The sequence below is a fragment of the Aythya ferina genome, assembly GCF_964211825.1.
Source record: "Aythya ferina genome assembly, chromosome: 5".
Taxonomy (NCBI): domain Eukaryota; kingdom Metazoa; phylum Chordata; class Aves; order Anseriformes; family Anatidae; genus Aythya; species Aythya ferina.
Window position 1 is genome coordinate 17,257,697 of NC_140301.1, and position 21,503 is coordinate 17,279,199.

Sequence of the window (21,503 nt, forward strand, 5' to 3'; positions counted from 1 at the left end):
TACCTCAAAGCATGGCATTGAGTTAGCTGTTCAGATTTCTTAGTTCTTTTAAATATTCCTTCTTGGTATCACCACACTACAGTATGTTTTAGCCATAACTGTTGATTCACTTTCTTCAACAACAAATGTTTAAGTTAATAACAATTCTAAAAAGGTGTTGGTCCTCTTATGCTCACTAGTTCACACTGAAGTGCATTTCATTAAGTCACTTAATGAACTCAATAAGATACTTAGCTTACTGTTACTGTAATGTAATTGTAGGTGATCTTTAACTTTTCTGTTTGTTTTGGCACATTTAGAGAAGATTGCTTTATTTTATCACTAGCATAGCCCTTATTTAGTGTCTAATTCAGATAGAACTTAAAAGACTTTGTGCAAGTACTGAGTCTTTCTTAGGAGTAAGCATCTATCTTTACACTTTTTCCTGTTTTTCCAAGGGATTTGAGAAACTTGGTAGTAGCTGTAACAGTAAATGCCAGCAGAGGTCGTGCTTGTAATGGAAAATGTCATATCTAACTTAAGCTTACATTTGTGAGTTGTAACCTCTTCCAGTCAGCTGACTGTGAGAATCATTTGCTTTTATATCTTTTGCTGTACCTCTAGTTCTAAAAGGTAGTAATGACCCTCTTTTTAAAAAACAAACAAAAAAAAACCTACCTGTACTAAAAGACTAGATAAGCTGCCAAGGAAATTGGTGCAACTAGGGTGCTGAATTGTGGTACCTTGTGGCATTGTATACATAGCCTTAATTATTCCATGCATAAAACTAGTGGCTATTTATTGAGTTAATGGTTAAGTACTTAGGCAAAATTTATCTTTATTGCTAATTATTACTGTAAGCTTAGGGAACTGGTGTTAAGACATGGGGTATGGTATCTACCTCCGGTAACTGATGCAGTAATATAGGCTTTCAATTTTTCTAGGGAATTGTTAGTGCTTCTTTATAAGTAGCTGGAATACAAAATTTTGATTAAATATGTGTATGTTTTGTATTAGGAAACAAATCATAATGAATATGCAGTGGATGAAGATGAAGATTCCACAGACACTGATGAATATGAAGATCGACGTAGAGTGTTGGACATTCCTGCACCTTCTGGACGCTGCCCACATCATACCTGATGGGATTTTGTTTGCTTCAAAACTGTTTTCAGAAGCTCTTTGAACTCTTGGGACTAGTGCATAAGAATATGTCTGACTATTGTAAATGAACTTTCTGTTGCACATCAGGGCAACTAGCATGAATGTTGGTGCCAGCTCTAATATTCATCAGAATATAATATTTTTTTTTTTTCCCTGGCTTGGAAGTGGGGGGGGGAAAGGAGGAAGGGAGAAGAAGAGAAAGATGTTTAGGTTTTGTTGACTTTTTTCCAAAGTGCAGAACAGCTTGATAGTCTGAGGTAATCATATCTTACAGTTTTAAACTATTGCGTATTTATGATCATATTACAAATGCGGTGTGGGGAATTGTTTTTATACAAACATTTAAAATTAGCAATAGACAAGATGGCAAAAAAGGTGTGTACTATTGTCCTTTCTCATGAGTTTCTACTGTTGATAATTTCTGCTAAGAATGAAATTTGCAGGTTGGTCAATGTATCCCACTTGGGTTAGATCAGGTGCTCTTATGCTCTTTTTATTAACATACAAGTACCAGAAAATTCTGGTTATCAGATACATACATTTGGAATGAAACTGGCCTTATTTTTGGACAATCTGTCTTTCAGCTTAATTTTATGCTAAATGACTCTGATTGAATAATGCCTTTTTGGAATGTAGTGTACATGCATAATCTGTCACTCGATAACAAAGAAATTTCTCAATGACTACAAAATATGAATTTGTAAATATGTTTTGAGTTTTTCTTTATATGATGTTTGCTGTTCAGACTTTGTCATAGGTGACAGCTTATGTTGAAGTATCATGTCTCCCTAAATCCTCTATGGGTTTTTGCAACTATGCATGAATCCAAAAGAAAAAAAGAGCCTGACAGAACACTAGATGACTAGAAACTTTATATTTAAAGAAGTATCTGTTTGCTTTATCACTTTTATTTTGTTTCCACTGTCATTAATAAACAACTTAACTGCCTCCTTTGCTCTAAAGTACAACATGGGACTGATTCTGCTGAGACTTGAGCAAAAATTATGACTAGTTTTCCTGTAGTCAGTTCTTCTTTCTGACATCCAGAATCAGTAGCTCCAATGATGGGATACCAGCATATTGTTCCAAGTGATTTTTTTTTTCCATTACTGATTAGCTAACTGTTACATGAACTCTAGATTTTTACAAGCCCTAGTATTGGATTCTCAATGTGCACATCTTTCTCTTGTGTCACACAACATCTGGATCTTCTACAGCAGTATAAGGTAGAAAAACAAAAATTGAATGTGACTCCTGCAGTTGTTCAGGTAAAGCATCTAGAGAAGTAAAACAGAATTGTGAAATACTAGATTAGTTTTAAAATGATTTTGAAGACTCCTGAATACTAATTATGAGGGGAAAATGTGATGGTTTCAACTGAAAACTTATCATTGGTTAAAAGGATCAATGAAAAAGGGTTTAGAAACCCCTATTTAGCAGAACTAGCACTTATTCCAGTGCAATAGGTTTGTTTTGTGTGTTTTAAGGACTATTAACTGTCATGCCTTGCTGTGGTACGCAACAGGGATCTGTATGCTCTAGTAGTAGTATCAGCCAAAGGTCATTAGAACCTGTAGAAACACTTCCAACTCTTAACAATATTACTCAAGGAGTGGTATTTCCCTTCAGTCATTAAAGAGGAGAACGTAATTACTGCCTACTTTTGAGTAAGACAAGATACAGGACCATACTATTCTGCTAACTTGTAAGCAGTCATCTTGAGATTTTGTGAGCTGTGATCCAAGCACAGCTGGTAGTCACAGGACTTAGCCTGCTAACGACACATGTATGAGGTAAAAACCTACCCAGGCAGGAGAACAGCTTGTTGCGGCTACTGTACCAACTTGTAACTTGAGAAAAGTTATATAAAATGGCTTCAGGCAGTTATTTTAGCACAGTGGTGTACTGCCTGAAGTTACCAGATGTTACTGCAAGCACTGTACCTCACCTTTACTTGCAGATCAAACAAAGTGCATGCCAGTACTTTCCTCACCCCACCCAAAAGCAGTGTGTATGCCAAATCAGCATGAAAAGTGAAGTGGCCAAGACAATGGAAGAAAACAAGGCATTAGCTATGTCTGCCAGGCCAGCACTGTTGGACTGTAGAAGTCATCGCTGGGGAAGTGAAAACTGGTTGTCAAGATTGCACTTTAGAGGACAGCATTTCACCAGTGCTCAGACTTAGTCCACAAGCAAGTGTTGAGTAGGTGCATTTGTAAATGGTGTTATGATACTTCCAACTGCTCAATGCTTGCTGTTTGCTATAAGCTGTACAACACATATGCTGCACTGCCTGTCCCTTTGGTGACCATCCCTTTGACCAAGCCTGAAGTTCTTCCAGCTTCTGCTGACTCAGATGCTGAGGATCTGATGCTTACTCTATTGGGCAGGAGAAGGCCCAGTAAAGCCTCGTTGAACATCTATGTACACATATAGCGTGTACATATAGAACTTAGTATGTTCAAATGTGAATATGTACCAAAGCTCCTTTTTTTTTTTTTTTCTTGTTTTGTACGTGGGAAAGGCTTACCATAGCTCTAGCATTACTTTTGCATTTTGCAGGGGTTTTACTGTCGGTGGTTAACGAGGAGAGCCTTCAGCCACTGCTGAGACTGCAGCATAGGGGAGGAGAATAAGCAGGAGCCAGGCACTAGCAAAAAAAAAAAAAAAAAAAAAAAGTTGCTAATGTTACTCTAGGGTTGGGTTAATTTCTGTAACTAATTGTCTACGCAGAGACTGTAAAATGGATACAGATGCAGGTGGAAATGCCATTTACGTGACGATATGGGTTACTGGAAAGGAAAACAGGCAACCACCCACCCATGGCTGAAGGTCCAGTTCCTCTGAGCAAAATTTTACAAGTGAATTAGGAAACGAGCTTTATATTTACAACAAAAACTTACCAAGTCTCAATTTCGCGTGTCCTGCTGCTTCCTCAGTGGCGCACAGTAACACCCTAAGCGCCTTACGCACCTTCGCAGTTCATTAGGGCCCCATTAGAGCCAAGCTCTTTAATCCCCTAAACCCCTGCCTTTGCCTGGGCCTGGGGCTGCCGCAGCCGTTGGCCATGCTGTTGCCAGGGCCGTGCCGAGCCGTGCCAGCCCCGCCGCTCCGCCCCGAGGGCGGGCCGGGCTCTGTGGCACCGCCGCCCCCCAGCCCCATCGGCAGACGGTGCGGGGCTGGCAGGCGGCGGAGCTGGTGAGGGCCGGGGGCTTAGGGCTTTGGGGTTTGGGGCTGGGGGTGCGGAGGGGCCCGGGAGGGAGGGAGGGAGGAGTAGGGCGGGGGGCAGCGTTGTTGGGGCGGCACAAAGCCTGGCAGCCCCCGGCCTGAGTCACGGCACCGCACTGCGCTATAGCGGGACGCGGGGAGCCGAAATCCAGCCCCCCCTCATCCCCTTTTTGGGGGCTGCTTCTCCCCGCGGTGGTCCCGGGCGCCGAGCCGAGCCGCAGCAGCCCTCCGGGAGCGGCTCTGCCCGCGGGGACTGCGGAGAAATGCTGCTGCTGCTGCAGCCACAGCCACAGCGCCCAGCTCGAGAGAGGGGGCTTGCTGGGGGGAGTCCTGCCTTGCCCCTGAGCCGTGCTGTGCATTGCAGGCTGCAGCATTTCTATTTATAAAAAAAAGAAAAGTTGCGGTTTTACCGGTGAGTCGTCTCTCTGCAGTACAGGAGCACAGGAAATACGACTCCTTTTCCCCCCAAAATTAGATACGTCAGTAGGGTTACTGGTGACAAAGCTATTCTGCTGGCTGTGATGGCTTTTATTAACCTGCCTTACGTTGTTCTGGTCATGGCTTGGTGGCTACTACAAGGACTTCTGTATTTTCTGCTTCTGCTGCTCTTGTTTTTTCCCTCAAAACTCTACGTGTTTATTTGTCACGTCAGTCGTCTGCTATAATAATGGCTCTTAGCAGGGCTACTGTACTGTAAATGCAATGCAGAAAAATCTCTGTTCAGAAATGAACGAGGGGAAAAGTTACCTGAATACAGACGGGCTTATGTTTTGGGCCATTATGCCTGAGGCTCCACTCCTGCACACGAAAATCTCTACCCGTGGTGAAGTACTGGTTTTATTTAAGTGGTTAGCAGACTTGCGTTGGCTCAGGTGCTCCCCGGATTCAATTCCTGGCACTGCTCTGAGTCTGGCGAAGGCCAAAAGGCAAAACTGCCGTGCTCTGCTGACAGCACAGTGTGGCTGAGGGCTCTGCTGGGATGGCGCGGTGCCCAGGGATGTTCTTGTTGCGGTCGGCTCTCGCTTCAGCCGCCAGCCTTGCTGTAACAGCCGGGCTAACGGCACTCCTGCAGATTGATGCCGCTTGTGGGAAGAGCCTCTGGATACAGGGTCTTGGAAGGCTCCTCACAAAGTTGTTTACCCTGGAAAAAATCACATCCCGCATCTGAAGGGTTTTATTTTTAACGTCAGCAATAAACAGAGGAAAAGAGTTTCTTGCTTTTTGTCAGTAGAAAAAATAACTAGACATAAGATGCAGTAGGATTTAAATAATGCTTTACAACAAAACCATCCTTTGAAGTTCACAGGCAATGTTTTGGAAGGAAAAATTCCATCCCGATGTGATTATGGCCTGCCACACCAGGCTCTTAACTGCATATAGAAATAGTTTCAAGCAATATGAACACAGTTAAGAGCAGCGATGCGAGTGCTTCATTGTGGTCTTATCTTAAGTGAGATCTGTATCTGAATTCCTGGAATTCATGGGACTTCCAAATCCGACTTTGTCTTTGAAGATAAGTATGTCCCACATCCTTCTACCTCACGTGCTGGTCCTTCTCGTGCCTGTGCCTGCTTGTTACTTAGTCTGAAGAGCCTGTTCTCTGCAATAGCAGGGATGTTTTAGCGCTAGACGCTGCTGTCTGTAGCTCATTCTCTGCGTGCAGAAGTCTGTCTGGCAGTTCCTGCTGCCATCGGAGTTACTGAAGCCTGACTTTCCCATCTTGCTGCTGCTTGCAGATGGCAGCCGTTGTGGAAGACTTGAGCCATGCCTGAGGTCCCATGGTGTGTAACTGCTTGTGCCAGCACCTCAGTGTGCATTTGGGCAGGGCTGGCAGGAGTATGGGGAGAGGAGGAGCAAATGCCTCCTTAGGGCAGCCGGATCTGTGCTGAGATCTCCCTGAGAGAGGAAGGGAATGCGGTCTGGCTCCAGGGTTATCGCTGAATTAATGTAAAAGCAAAGGCATTCAGACCTAAGCAACCTCTGTGTTAGGTGCACTTGCAGAAGGTTGCTGTTGGAATTAGTGAGGCCCGTTGGGTGGTGCGATAAGCAGGAAGAGAGCGGGCTGAGCAGCGGCCTGCCAGGGGCCTCCGGTGGCTGTGCTCTGAATAAAATCCCTGTTCTGAGAAGGTGCAGAGTCACTCCTCGCTCTTCTTCTGTGGCTTCTCTCGACAGTGACTTCATTAAAAAGGAGTCAAGTTTTGAGACCTTGATTCCTCACCATATGTTTTGCCAGTTCTGTGTCGACTTTTAATATAATAAACATTTCAAATCTGTTTATGCCTCCAAACTAGGGAAGAACCATGATCAAGATGAATTGTATCCTGTTAACCGTCTGCATCATTCTGGTTGCTTTTTGTAGTTCAGGTGAGTACAAAGGAGGCTTTTTGCTGATGCAGTGTTATGACAGTGTGTGAAGAAATCACGGAAACTATGTCTGGGAAGGAAAAAAAAAAAAAAACAAGAAAGATCTGTATTATTTAATACCACTTTTGGGAATGAGAGTAACCTTATAAACAGGGCAGAGTTTCTGTTGCTGATTGTCTTTGGTCAGAATAGAGATGCATAATGTGGCAACAAAATGTTTGATTTTGCTGATGGAATATTGGATTCCTGTGGTATAAATTGGAAACTAGGTGTATAGCATGAGGGAGAAATGACGAAAAAAAAAAAAGAATAGAATAAAATTCTGATAAAATTATCTTTTGTCTGTCAGTTTGGAAAATGTAATTTTTAAGGTAAAAGAAGCAAAATTTTAATACATTATTCTGCAGGTGACATGAAGATGAGTATATTTCAAAATGATACAAGTACATGCTTCAGAATCTTACTTTCAAAATTGCCAGTATCAATATCACAGAATCACAGAATCATCTAGGTTGGAAGAGACCTCCAAGATCACCAAGTCCAACCTCTAACCTAACAATAATGCTTGTACATTTCGTCTGGAGTCTTTAGTTTAACAACCATGGATATGTTTTGCGACATTTAGATGCAGCTGGTGTTCTTCCATTTTTCTTATTAATGCTGATAATGTTTCAGCGCTTTATTATTCAGTAAAGGTAAAACCTTGTCTTCTTAGGTTATGCCCTAAGGTGTTACCACTGTGAGAACAGCCCTTCCTTGTGCAAGACCAATAATACTTGCTTATCAACTGAAGATGCTTGCTTGCAGATGAGATTTGGTATGTATGCTGTCCTACAGACTTAAAGTAAACATGGTTGTTTCAATTTTCACTGTCTGTGCACTTCCAATCTGGCCATAACAAGCATTTTTAGCCTCATGCAGAAGACGGCTTTGAATGCAAACATGAAGGTCGTGCTTGTAGTGAATTGACATATTTTGACTTGAAAGCAACTGATAAAGATGACGATGATTTAGACAGTTGATTTATATGTGTACTAGCACGTGCATAGATATCAGTATATACAGATAAAGGAAAAAAACAACACAGTAGTGGCTAGAAGAAAAAGCAGACAGCATTGACTATAAAATACAAAATGTTTGTCTTGAATTTGTCACACTTTAAAAACAGATAAAGCATGTGTAACTTGTACAATAAACTTGCAGCTAAAGACTTGGTCTTTTTAAAAATTATTTAAAAAATTATATTTTCCTGGGTGTGAATTTATCTGCATCTAAGGAACATGGTCAAGGATATTCAGGGGCATGGAGTTACTTTCCTAGTTGTTGAATAATGTTTGACTGTTGCTCTGAGTGACAGTGTATTCATTGGAAAACTAGAATATCATAAAAGGAACTCACTGTTTATTGAATTTGTAGCTGGCACACATTTTACTTTAGACTTGTTACCTCTAAGGAGTTAAAGTGGGTAAGCTCATGAAAGCATAAAGAAAACTGTTTACTGAATTTGAAGTTAATTGTGGTCATTCTAAGGTTTATAATTTTTAATGTAAATATAGGGTTAATATGATGCTAGATAAATACCTCAGCTGAAGGCCATTTTAGCTCTGTAACAAAGTATTTATTCGTCTCTCTGGAGTCCTGGAGTTCGCATTCTGTTTAAATGGCAGAAATGAAAATGTGGCAATCCTCCCAGACTTCCTTTGGATTGTGATTTACTCAGCACAGCCTTGTAATTGTTTTTTTTTTTTTTAACAAAGAGATTCTGAAGCTAATAACCATCTAGTTGGAGGTCCCCCAGTGTCCAGGCAAAATGACAGCTTGGCATTGTGCACCTTGTAAATGAAGATGTTTGCAATCGTATTTTCCTGCCAGAGAGCCGGATGCATATGTGCAAGGTATACAGAAATGGACCTGCCAGCCTAGAGCACTGCACTAGGTCATCTCTGGCAGCTGTTTTCCTAGTGCAGGTCCCTTGAAAGTGAAATACTGAGTAAAGTGAAATAATCTCTCATTTTCCCAGTTGATTCCTTCTGCCCTTGAAAGACTGTCGTGCTGTCTTTGGACAGCAGGAGCAAATATGGAATGGGACTGCCATCTTCCTGGGACAGTCCTTGCTAAAGGTTCAGTTCTGGTGTTCCGGAGAATAGGTGAGAAGAGGGGAAGGCTCTTCTGCTCTTCAGGCTGTGTCTTCCATGTGTTGCATGTAGAAATGAAGCCAGTCATATGTGATGGGACTTGCCTTCAGCACAAAAATGAGCTTGAGTTACTGGACTTGCTCTGAGCTTGGTGGAGGCAAACACTTGGACTGCAGGACAATGCAAGAGCTGCACGGTGAATTAGCAGACGAGTTAGGTTATGTGTTATCTTTGTCTGGCAGGAGGCCCAGAGGAAGAATTGTTCAAGCTCTAACCGCATATCTCCCAGAGTGTTGTTTAGTCTGAATGAGGAGCACTGGTTAGCTGAGCGCTATATATATATATATATAGTTTAATAAAAATAAGTAATTTGTATTTACATATTTAAATATATATAACATACATCTTTTAGCCATATGTACATATACAAGAGCGTGCTGTGGATACAGGACTACAACTTTCTATCAATATTTACACTACCAAAGTCCTAGTGAAATCACATTCAGAAACTTAAAAACAACCGGAGAGGGGGAAAAAAAAGCTTAAAAAAAAAAAAAAAAGCGAGTACATTGTCTAGTCAGTGATTCTCTCTCCATACCAAAAATTGAATTACTCTTAATCTGTTTAATTATTTTGCAGGTAAACTGAGAACGTCCTCCTGCTGGAAGATATCCCAGTGCAATGTGAATGATATTGCTGTATTCTACCAGTTGGATAATTTTGAATACTTTTGCTGCCAACAAGACTTGTGCAATGAGAGCACAATTACTGCAGTTAACAAAGCAGCTTTCAGTATTGTCTCTGTAATGACCATGTTATGGATGCTTCTGTAATAACCGTTATCTATGCTGTACTTCCAAGCTGAAATTATACAAAATCATTAACTCTTTCCTGAATTGCACTTCTTGCATCTTCAGTTCCTAACCGGACTGAAGCTTGACCCTTTAATTTTGATTTCTATGTTTTTTTTAAGGCTACATCTGTTAAACCACTGTCTCCATTCACGTGAAGGAGGACTTGTATTGTTAATGTTTTAGGGAATTCAGGAGTTTTGCCATGCCATCTGCATGGGGAAAATACCTTGTTCTGAAATAGTGTCATCTTGTGGAGAACCTGACCAAACTTCAGTGGGTTAAGTGGAGAGGAAGGATTGCGGTAGGTCTTGGGCCAGAAAACTGTCCCATTGTCCCATGAATTTTAATTATTTTTCATTGGGATTTCTTTTTTTTTTTTTGGATGTTACCTTTTTCATACACCGAGCAGTGTGTTTACCCTCAACACAGAAAGTGTTGGATCATAAGTATAAACTTGCTGTGGTGTTCATGACAAATGCTGAAGTATTTGATTTCAAGTGATGTAGACTCTTTGTTCCTGTCATTGTAACATTTTATCTTCCTTTTTTCAAGCCAGTAACAATGGTCAGTATGACTACTTTGGAAGAAAGCATCTAAATTTCTTAAAACCAAAACAAAATTAATGCTATAAGTGGGGAATGCACTTCCTCTTTTTATATTTCTGTGAGCATGCAGACAACATATACTAGCTTCCTTTCTAGGCTTTTATTTTTATTTCAGTTTTGCTTATATTTTTTTAAAAGTCTAGGATTTAAGCTAAGCATGTGCTTTGCACTGAATATTTCTCCCTATACTGAAAGTTGTTTATAAAATGCTAAGGAATTAAAATGACACAACTTGTTTACTTTCCCGTATAATTAGCTTTTGCTTTTTTGAAAACATGGGCAGGTAAACTTAATCCTTAAAGCTTCCACATAAGAGTATTAAACAAAAATTTAGAGAACTTTATATTTTGACTTTTATGCAACTCTAAATGCCAATCAAAATATATGTATATTTATACAGCATGCAGAAAAAAACACTCAGTTTTATGTGTACAACTTCCAGAGCTCGAGCACTCTGCACATTGTTCTGACTCAGTGGTGGAGACAGACCTTTGATGCTTCCCCTGGATTTAGGGAGCCTATCAGTCGAGTACAATGTGAAATTTTCCTTTGTCTCGTTTGGAACTCTTAGCATATTCCTGCAAGAGTCACGGTCCGTTGTCAATGACACATTCTCTTTCTGAGGACCCTAGCTAGTGCTGTCCAGGGCACCAGTGACACCAGTTCACTCAGTCATAACAAAGCAGGGGACAGCACTGTATTACTCCAAACCATCGTGTATTCTGCAGTGCATCTTTTGGTTAAGCTTATCTTAGCTATGAAAGCATACTGGGATTTCTCTGATCACTCAAAATATGAAAGCTATGCTGTCTTTGATTAATAAAAATTCCAGAAAAGAAAATGTGGAGAGTGTTGTTATTTAACAGCATGCTACTTACAGCTGAATATAATTCTAGTTGTTTCTGTGTGGGATACATCCATGCTTCACATCCAGTGGCTCTTGATAAGTGCAAGCCAGACTTCTCCCACTTTCACCTGGAGATTGCTGCTGCCTGTGGTAAGTTAGTTTTGGCAGAGCGATTATTTGCTTTACAGAGCTGTTACGCCTAGTGGTGTCTGGAGTACAGGATAACTTGACACTGTTGCCTGGTGGGGTTTTTGATTATCTAAGTTGTTTGCTCTGTTCTAAATTACTGGCACAATTAAAACCTGTTTCTTAAAATACTTTTATTTATTTTTATTTATATCCATAATTTATACACTAATAGACATCTAATCATCAAAGAGTATTCTCTGCATCTCCTCAATGTTCATTGCTCTTGTAGCCATTACTCCTTTTTTCTTGAACAAGGGTTTACAAAGGAGTTATTTTTCCCTATAAGCATGTGAACAAGGAGATAAGTAATGGAAGCTGCAGTAGCAGCAATCAGGGCATGGAGAAATTCATTCTTGTGATCTGTCTTTGCCTGAATTCCTCCCTCATTCTGTTTTCCATCTTATACTTGGTGTTTTCCTTTGAAGGGAGCTTGGGCATGGAGAGTTTGGAAGCCCTGTGGTGATGATGGGAAGGTGGAGCCGAAACACCTGGTTGGTAGGAATTTTGCTGTATCTTGTCTCAAGTCATTCTCTGGTTTTCCCACTCATAAATGATAAGGTGGGAGGGAGGTCTCCGTGCTATTCCAGGATGCAGGAAATTCTGAAAAGAAGATGATATACGGAAAAAGAAGAGAGTTAGAGCAAGCAATTTCCTCCCACCCCATGTTGGGATGAGAGAAATAAGGAGGCTAAGAAGTAATGAGCTTTTATTTTGCAAAATGTGGGGGAATTCCTAAGGCAATAAATTAGTTCCAGCAGAGCATGCACATGAAGTAAGTTGGTATTGCGCTAACTGGGGCATCTGGATATTGTTGTTATATAAATGTTAAAGGCACCGGGTAACAGCAGTATTTCTCCCATCTGGGAGAGAGCTTAATGTGTCCGAATCTCCACGTGTCTCTGAGGGACTCATATCTTGCTGGTAAATACATTCAGCCTTAGGCCTGGAGTCATAACAAGGAAGTTTGGCTACAAGACGCACGTAAACATTAAAACCAGTTATTTGTAAAATGTCCATGTTTGTTCCCTCAGAAAAAAGTACATTGTACTTTCTGACTTGATAACTCAGTTTCAAGATTGCACTAATGGGACCTTGATGCGGCACCCTGCATTTTAGAGAAGAACAGAGCAGCTAATTCGGCTGTGGGATCCCAGGAGGAAGCAGGTGGTCATTTCTATTCCCATCTTTCCAAGAACAGTTTATCTTTTATTGGGTTAAAAGATAAGGAAGACGTGCAGATGAGACTATGAGTTTATATGCTGTGTTGATTACTACAGTAAGGACAGCTCATATAGCATAGGAAAAGCTGTTCTGGAGCCTAGAAAAGTGAAAATTTAAGAATGCTTTTGGTTTCTTAAGTGGAATGAATAAAAAATGTTTGGAGCAAAGTTGCAGATAAGGACGTTTACTGAAGTTAGGAACTAATTTTGAAGAGTCAATTAATAAATGATGGGTATAAAAAGGGTTAATGTGAAGCAGCAGGTTCCTAAAGACAGACTGTTCCCCAGGCAACACTAATATGCACATCCCAATATATGAGAGTGGAAAATTCTGTGATTCTGGCCTACTGCAGAGACTACAGGGCTGGCTGTACACAGGAGCCTATCTTACTTTACATGTAAACCTGTTGTTATATCTACACCTTCTTCCGTATTGTTGTTCTTCTACTGATCTTCTTTATTTATCCTCAAAACCCTACATGTTTATTTGTAAGGTCAGTAGTGTGATATAACAGTTGTTAGCAGGGCTACAGTATTGATATACAATGTAGAAAAATCTCTGTTCAGAAATGAAGGAGGGGGAAAAGTTACCTGAATATCAATGGACTTACATTTTGGACTGTTATGCCTGAAGCTCCCCTCCTGCACACACACACACACACACACACAAAACAAAAACAAAAACAAACTATGATCAATTATAGGTTTTATTTAAGAGGTTATAAATCTTGTGTTGACTCAAATACTCTCCGGATTCAATTCCCAGCACCATTCTGAGTCTAGCGAAGTTGCTCATGGCACACTGCTGCTGTTCAGGAAGAGGGGTAACTCCACCCTTACTCACGGGCTGTGTTTGTTTTGATGTTTGATACAAAAGTCATTTATACCATTTTGGTGGCTAAGGATGATAATAAAGCATGTTCACTCCTGTTTTTCCTTTCTGACAGCTACTCAGAAATGCTAATTTTTGGCAGGTTTTGAGACCAATGAGGCTATGGAGACACTGCAGAATGGGACTAAAAAGTTGCACGTTCAGTGGGTGGAGGTTGTGATCAGATGCACCCTTTTTTGTTAGGGAGAGGGCTGCAAACCTAAACTAACTGAAGCAGGACATAATGCAAACATGACTGTTTAACTTCTGTGCTAGCAGATGCATCAGAAGGACTAATTTGTGAGTGTAGTAATGATGATACTGGCTTAAATGTTTCTGTTGCTGTTTAAGGATCCAGTTTTTGTTTGTGTTTCACTGAAATGAGTTTCAGCACAGCATTTTTGGAATGCCAGCTAGCCCAACTCTGTTTTGAGGGTGTAACACAATGTTATTGTTCCCATGTGTACGATTGCCAAAGAACCCTTTATTCTTGAGAGCATTCACTCATGCAGTGCTGGGAAGCCTGTGGTCATGACGTTATGGAGAATTTCAGTGGGAAGTGTCTGTGGGAGCTCCCAGCTTCGCGTTGTACTGGCCCAGTAGTTGCAGTGACAGTGCTCTCGCTTTGTCTTTTTGTCTGCAGCCATCTCCAGGAGAAATGACCAGGCACTCCTGTAATAAACAGTGTTTAATCATAAGAAGCTAGCTGTGAATTGGAAAAATGGACATAGACGCTGGTCATGCTGGCAAAGCTGTTTTGCCTCATCTCCAAGCAAATTCAGACCGAGCAGCTCAGGTTACAGCAGAGCTGTAGTCCACTTCATGCTCATGCTAACGTTCCCAGAGATGCTAATGTCTTCCAGAGGACTTCAGACCCTAATCATCAGCTGTCACGTTACTGGGAAGTTAAGGCATAAATGAGAATACAGGCACATTCATTTAGCTTGTAATCAGAAATGAATGAAGCCAGTGTGCAATGTTGTACCAGAAAGAGATTAAAGTGATTGAATTGACAATCAGATCTTGAAAGTTTAATCCCATTTAAACATAAGCAGTTTTTTTTTTCTTCTTCTTCTTGTCTCTAGTCATTTTGATTTTGTAGTCTGCTGTAAATAAAGCTTATTGCTCAATGTACTGGTATGTATGAACAGGTGCTTATTTTAAAAATGCTAGGTCTGTAGCTGGGCCACACCAGAAACCATAGAGTGCAAGATGCGGCTAGGAAGCAACAGTTTGCATGCAGAAAAATGTACTGGAGAAGGAAAAACACGACAGCTGCTGGTCAGGCACACAAGGTACAGCTTCCTTTTGCACTGTATTGTGGTGGCTTTCCACTTAGAAAAAGGACTTTAAATCCATCCTCAGCGCCCGGCTGCCCCGGGGGCCATTTTCCCCCGGGGAGCGCCGTTCCCGTCCCCTTTGCTCTCCCTTCCCCTCAGCCCCGGGGCTCCTCCGCTCCGCCCGGTGGCGCTGCCGGAGCCGCCTGGCGCTGGGCAGGGCCGGGCCGTGCTGCCGAGCCCGGGGGAGCTGCCGAGGCGGCGGCGGCGGCGGCGGAGGAGGAGGAGGCGGCGGTGGCAGAGCCCGGCCCGGCCCGGCCGCCCCCCGGCAGGTGAGTGGGGCCGCACGGCGCCGCCTCCCCGCTGGCTGCGGGGGGACGCGGGGCCCGCCCGGCTCTACGGGGTGGTGGTGGGCCCGCAGCCGGCCCCGCAGCCCCGGCTGCAGACTCCGGGGGTGGCTGGGGCGGGGAGGGGGCCCCGGCTGCCTGCTCGCGGCACCGCGTCCCCGGAGGTCCCATGGCAAAGCGGGGACCCCACTAAAAAGGGGCCCTGCACCTGCCCCATTGCACCTGCCCTTTGCCGCAGGCCCTGTGCTCCTGCTTTCTGTCTCTGCTGATGGAGGCCAATTCCTGCAGGAGGCGAGGGTGTTGGGCCCAGCAGGGGGATTGGCTTCTAGGGGAAAGTGTAATGTTGTTGAGAAATAGCTGCGTTATTTGCACAACAGCTATATAAATGCACTGTTAAATTTTCTTGGTTCAGCAGGAGGGTTGGTGTCCTGGCAGGCCATCGTATAGGCAGATCCATGGGTAAATGCGAAATGTGCAGTTGCAGTGAGGAAACATACCTGAAAATGCTTTGCTTTCAGTGTCCATGATTAAAGCACAAAGTCATTCTAGGAAATACACTTAAATTAATAAAACACTTGCCTAAGTTTTCACATACTGCTGTTGGGAGCCTTTCTACTGCTGCCCTGTTAAGAGAAGAGCATGGTCGCTATCATTACATCCCTTGCAGAGAGGATGCTGCCTGTTTTCTAATATAGTCATTCTGCAAGAGAAGAGGTAAAAGACCTTCTGTAGCACCTTTGTAGTGAGACCTCAGATGAGTGCTCTTTGAAGCTATTATGCCAGAATGACTTTGAACAGACGTGGGGAAGGTTAGGCAAATGTGTGTAGTTCTGTGGAAGTCAGGGGACTGTTTGTCAGCATTCCTAATCATCTGGGGAGGCGTTTGTAACGTCACGTTTCAGTAGTCTACCCTGTAGATTCCCTGTAGATTGTTAACTCTCAAGCTGTGGGGGTTCTTTGACCACCTAAGTATGACCTGCTGCTGAAATGTGTCCCCGTCTGCTGTTGTGCGCCCCTGATTGCCCCTTGTGGTAGGCCCTGTGTTTGCCTGACTCAGGGAAGCAAGCAGGCTTGGAAGCTATCCAGGTGAATACATGGTTAGTATTTTTTTTATAGCTGGATTTGGCTGCAGCTAAAGCTGGACAAAGAGAATGGAAGAATATGAAGCCAAAGCTGCCAATGGGACTCTCCTCTTTGGTTGCATCCTGTTGTGCTAAGAGCTGAAACCTCAGCTGTACTTTAAGCATCAGGAGTAGCTGGTTTTGTAAAATTCAGCAGCCCTTTGTTATATCTCCTGGAATTTGTGTAGGATTCAAGTATCCTGCCTATTCTTCAGTGAAGAAGAGATCAAGGGAAATGAATGTATAGTGCATGGCAAAGAATGATCATCAACACAACGGGATATGCAAGATGAAGAGTGGGATGAGATACACTGGAAGCAATGAAACAGTGTGGGACATTGAAATTGAGGACAAGCAGTCTGAACTTACTGGGGAAAGACAAATGATCTGTCACAGCAAAAACTTCCCAGACAATATAGTCACAGAGGATTTGGATTCCCTGCTTCTCTTATACTTGATAACGGGTAGTGCTATGTTCAGGAAGTAGGCTGCCAAAGATAACTGGTAGTGTTGTGTTCAGGAAGTAGGCTGCCAAAGGAAGGAAAATGATGCTAGGCAACTTGGTTAAATTCTGTTTAGGCGATCCTGCAAGCAGAAGGGACTGTGTTGAGCGTTCCAATTGCAGCTTTGCCATCTTCGGTGCTCTAATTGGCTGTCTGTATTAAAAAAAAAAAAAAAAAAAAAAATCATCATTGGTTGACTTTATGCTGGCTAAGGGAAGTCTGTTCAGTTTTGTTTCCCAGCTTGATTTGGAAAGCTTGTCAATATTTACTATCCCTTGTATAAACAAAAACACATCAGAAGGTAGCAGTTGAGGTATTCAGGTAGGAATGCTGGCACGTGAAGTGACCAAAAGTGATTGCATCAGTCAAAGCTGTAAATGAGCGAAAATAGCCATTAGTAAAATGGAAATGCACTGTGATTACATCTAGTGAGTCATTTTACTCCACTTTGTACATTGGTAACCCTTTAATGTGTCTGGAAATGAGCTTTTTGCAGAGAGCAGATTTGATGTTACAGCTCTGGAGGAGTTATGGGTGGGGTTTTTACTTCTAAGTTGTATAATTTCTGTCCCCAAGCCCGCAGCTTGCTTGTTGATTTTAATGTTAGAAAAGATTCCTAGCGTAATCCATTTTGACCTTTGTAGATAACATAGGCCATAGAGTGCACTCTGTGATTCCTGCTTTTAGCATTGAAAATATAACCATCTTTAAAGCAGTCTCTGCTATCATTCTGCATACCTTTTAAGGAAAGCTATGTGCTAACGTTTATAATAAACTCTTTTCCAAATTCAGTACCGCTGACTGATCTGTGCATGCATATTTCAAAAGTATGTAATACAGATTAGAAAGGATGGATTATTTTCCTCTGGATGTTGCTAGTTGAGAGTGAAAATTACTGAAGTGCAGCTTTGCTTCTTACTTCATGCTGCTCGTCGGAATTACTATACAGAGGCAGAGCAATATACATTAGTCTTCTCTTAATGTGCATCTCCTTGACACAGTTTGGTATTTACTGCATTGGCTATTTTAAAGACTTTGTCCATTTTTTTCTCAGCCAAGCTTGTCGCTGTTGTTCAGTATTGTTCTTATCCTTAGAACTGCCTTCTACCTGCTTGGTCTGTAGGATTTTGCTTCTTATAGCTGTGTTAGAGCCCGTACTTGTGTTTATTGTGAGACTGCAGCTTTCCGTGGTCTGAGGCTGTAATTACAGGTATGTCTGGTACATTGGTACCATTTAGAAATACGTGGTGCTTGGTTCAGAGCAGAAGAAGCAAGGAATGCTTGTTTGCCTGGAGGTTTAGATGCTAGCATTTAATATGCTGATCAGTGACCTCGGGTTACAACACTCATGTCATTTTTCTGATGAAAGCAGTCATGGCAATTAATGCAGTATGCTGTTCTTTAACGCTTTCAGTCGTTGTGTAGGGTTTTATAGAAATATGCATTGATATTGCATATTTCAATATAATATACATTGATTTATGTACCTTAATGCCATCAGGCTACCAAGGGACAGAACTCACCTGTATCTCTGGAGTGACAGGGGGATCCCAACAACTATCTGTACTGGAAGCTGAAGTGAGTCTAACTGGGAATGAGTGGCAAAAGCAAAGCATCGCATTGTGACTGGCCCAGAGGCTCCGTGCATCCTTGGCATAGGATGACAGGGCGTCCATCCCTGTCTCATTGCAGTGGCAGGCAGAATGTTTAAAGTCAGGTTAAATATTAGTGAACTTTAAGTGGCTCATATCTTTTATTTATATATGGAAATAGCAACTATGCTGAGTAATACTTATGGCATTTAAATTTTAAATACTTTCTTGGATTTTTTTTTGATAGTATTGACATTTTACTAACAACAAGTCTTTAGAAAAGGCATAACATGCCTATTTTATACATAATTACATTATTTCTCAGCAGCTAGTAACGTGATGGAGCTGTTAACAAACGCTTAAAGTTAGAATTGAGTATTTTACTTTGAAATACCCAGAGAGAAGGACCAGTTAATTAAAGTTACCTGAGTCACCGACATTTACTAATGTATTGTTTCATTTGTTTTTTCATAGCTATCTTGAAACTATGTGGAAATGGGGTAGTGGAGATGATTCTCCTTCCAAAGCTGTAAGTACTGCATTTCTTTTAAGATAATAATAATTTCTTAAGAACTTCTGACGTACAGAACCCTTAACTGATGATCTACTAATCATATATGTTTGCTCTGTCATAAAGAAGTTGCTTAACTGGTTTCACTGTGATTCACTTTTAGGACTCTAAAAGTCAAGTTGGGTTCTTGCTCGATATTTAATCCTTGCGTAACACGACTGCTCTATTCATCTTCATTATGCTTAACTTGCTTTAAGAGAGCATCTATAAGAATTACATAGACTTTATCCCAAGTGTGTTTTTTGTGCGTAGCATGTTAATAAAATATTTTGTTGCCACTAGGTTCAGTGACACTACTGCTAGATATTATAATGAAAATCCAGTAGATAAGGAAATCAAGTCCTTGTACATTAAATATGTCAACATACAGTATAGCTATTAATTATTTTTATGGCCTTTTCTTATTCATTCAAAAGTGATGTCATCCCCTCCTCCCTTTTTTTCCTTTAAGTGAACTATTGCTGTAGTTATGTTCAAGTTTATTTTAAGAAATATCTTATTGATGGAAAGGTGAGGGATATTGAGGGATATTGCTTTTTTTTTTTTTTTTTTCCTGATTCCTTTAAAAAAAAAGCTATGTTTTAAAGTCTAGAGTCAGGTAGAGTCAGGTAGATCTGCTTGAAATTGTTAAAACTTTTTTTTTTTTTTTTTCTTTTTTCGTTATTATTCCATACAGATGTTAGATGACTTTCAGAGACACAGGGGAAAGTTGCTTTTCAAAAAAATTTATAATATGGAAATAGCTATATAAGGATTAAGAAAAGAAAGAAACTTCAAGGAATTTCTGAGATGGCAAAATACAGGGATTACTTGTTTGTGCACAAATGATCAAGTAATTGTAGTGGTCTGACTGAATCATAGTACAATGAAGAGTGTTTCTACACAGATGAAATCATATTATTACAATTATGTTGTGTGTTCTGTTTTACATGGTTTTATATAAACCCTTCTGCTACTGTATCTGACAGACCAGTTCAAAACAGTCTGGTACGTGTCCATACAGTATATGTACGTTTTAATATTGCATTCTAATAAGATTTGCTGAATATGTTTAAAAAAAAAAGGTGATGGCACAAGGATTATTGTCTGCACTATCTTGCTTGTTCAAAATATGCTTAATGTCTGCAGGCTGCAGGGTCACAAGATGCAGGAAACATGTCGGTGACAGATTTGACTGAACAGCTGACAAGTACTGAACAGCTGGTAACTCAGCTAAAGGAGCTTGTCCGAGAGAAGGATGCTGAGCTTCGAAATAAAGATAATCAGTTAAAGGTACAGTGTATATATTTTTGTCAAAGACACAGTTTAAAAAAAAACACATCGGTCCTGTTTGTCATGCTGTTCTTGTAGACAAGTTTAATAGTCAGTTATAACAACTTCAGGAACCCAAGGAAGCATTGGTTACAACTAGCTGTTATGTTTCCTGGGCATTACAGCTTTTTGCCAATGCATCTTCATAGAATCACTTAGATCATCAGGTCCAACCGTTAACCTAGCACTGCCAAGTCTGGCACTAAACCATATCCCTAAGCACCACATCTACACATCTTTTAAATACCTCCAGGGACAGTGTTCCAAAATTGTAACTGAATTTGGATATTGCACAGGCAGCAGTCTCTTCACGGGAAAGATTATTTTTTTTTGTAATTACTTTAGATTTCTGTTTTTGTTTCTCTTTTTTTTTTTTTTCTTTTTTCTTTTTTAAATGGGAGACTTGAAGGATGCAGTTGTTCAGGTAGCTAATTTAAGCCCTTCATGACTGTAATGTTTGTAGGAGGAGAGGGAATCTGCTGATGCCAAACTTTCCAAAGTGAAGCTGCAAAACAAAGCCAAGGTTGCATCATTAACCTCGCAACTGGAAGAACTTAAGAAACAGTTATCAACAGCAGGAGGGTTAGAGGAAAAAGCAGAACAAAAAAAGGTAAGTGTCTTTACATTTGAAAGTAGACATGTTATTGTGCTGGACTTGCATATGGAACTGAAGTCCAAATGTTGATCTGAGTCAGGTTAGGATCAAGGTAGACTTTGTAGCTGCTGTCTGTCCATCTGTGTATTTCTATCTCATTCTGTTTATCTTTCTATAGAAATTTAGAAAATTGTACATTCCTTTCAAATTGTTTTATTAAAAAAAAAAAATCTTACTGGTTTTCATCTTATTACTGGCTCAGACTCTTAACACATGAAGATAAGCTTTTTGAGAAGAAATAGAAACAAGGCTAGCTTGTTATTTAAATATCAAAGACAATAATGGAAATATAAGAATGGCCTTGGTAGCAAAATTTAGAGTAAGTGTAGTAATCTCTCATTTAAGTTACAATTGTTTTACCATTAACAAAGATTTTTAAATTTGTTTTTAGTAATTCAGTTATGTTAGTAGAGATTTTCTATAAAATAGTATATTTTAATGACATACAACTTCTAACACAACTTTAGTGAGACTTCAGTATTTTTTAAAGACATGATAAAGTGGAATAAAAGCAGATCAGTCTGTTGAACTTCCTGTGTGTCCTCAAAAACATGCAGTGGCTAATTATTTACATCTTCCCAATTTTTCTAGGAAGACATAGTTTTAGCAATTGGGTTTGATTTCTTTTGTAATGGCAGACAGTTTCTATAATCCAGTAGTTGTATCTACT

General features: G+C 40.8%; 3 protein-coding genes and 2 long non-coding RNA genes across 18 annotated transcripts in view; 4 read left to right on the forward strand and 1 right to left on the reverse strand.

Moving 5' to 3' along the window:
- The window catches only part of FBXO3 (F-box protein 3), a 21,668-nt gene extending 19,577 nt beyond the window's left edge, over nucleotides 1–2,091 (forward strand). The window contains exon 11 of the mRNA XM_084522170.1: nucleotides 997–2,091. Within this exon, the coding sequence (XP_084378296.1) occupies nucleotides 997–1,122 (126 nt within the window). The 3' untranslated portion in view covers nucleotides 1,123–2,091. The remainder of the gene's footprint in view (nucleotides 1–996) is intronic.
- LOC311438115 lies at nucleotides 2,003–4,278 on the reverse strand. The gene is made up of 3 exons (XR_014693929.1): nucleotides 4,047–4,278; nucleotides 3,674–3,793; nucleotides 2,003–2,420 (listed from the first exon to the last, which is right to left on the reverse strand). It is a non-coding gene; the product is annotated as an uncharacterized lncRNA (long non-coding RNA).
- Nucleotides 4,265–11,170, forward strand: LOC311438114 (CD59 glycoprotein-like). Of its 4 annotated transcripts, none has more exons than XM_084522174.1 (4): nucleotides 4,265–4,341; nucleotides 6,663–6,735; nucleotides 7,451–7,552; nucleotides 9,510–11,170. In XM_084522174.1, exons 2-4 carry the CDS (start codon nucleotides 6,672–6,674, stop codon nucleotides 9,701–9,703), a joined length of 360 nt encoding a protein of 119 aa, XP_084378300.1. In that variant the 5' UTR covers nucleotides 4,265–4,341; nucleotides 6,663–6,671; the 3' UTR covers nucleotides 9,704–11,170. The 4 variants fall into 4 exon arrangements, with proteins under 4 accessions (XP_084378300.1, XP_084378303.1, XP_084378301.1 ...); XM_084522177.1 differs by lacking the exon at nucleotides 4,265–4,341 and adding an exon at nucleotides 4,983–5,888; XM_084522175.1 differs by lacking the exon at nucleotides 4,265–4,341 and adding an exon at nucleotides 5,982–6,152.
- On the forward strand, nucleotides 7,560–9,455 carry LOC311438116. Its single transcript, XR_014693930.1, has 2 exons — nucleotides 7,560–8,630; nucleotides 8,756–9,455. It is a non-coding gene; the product is annotated as an uncharacterized lncRNA (long non-coding RNA).
- Nucleotides 11,171–14,969: 3,799 nt separating the features above from the next.
- The window catches only part of LOC311438119 (uncharacterized protein), a 45,378-nt gene continuing 38,844 nt past the window's right edge, over nucleotides 14,970–21,503 (forward strand). For all 11 annotated transcript variants that reach the window (XM_084522178.1, XM_084522189.1, XM_084522186.1 and 8 more), the window contains exons 1-4: nucleotides 14,970–15,065; nucleotides 18,771–18,825; nucleotides 19,996–20,139; nucleotides 20,642–20,788. In XM_084522178.1, the coding sequence (XP_084378304.1) occupies nucleotides 18,784–18,825; nucleotides 19,996–20,139; nucleotides 20,642–20,788 (333 nt within the window). In that variant the 5' untranslated portion in view covers nucleotides 14,970–15,065; nucleotides 18,771–18,783. The remainder of the gene's footprint in view (nucleotides 15,066–18,770; nucleotides 18,826–19,995; nucleotides 20,140–20,641; nucleotides 20,789–21,503) is intronic.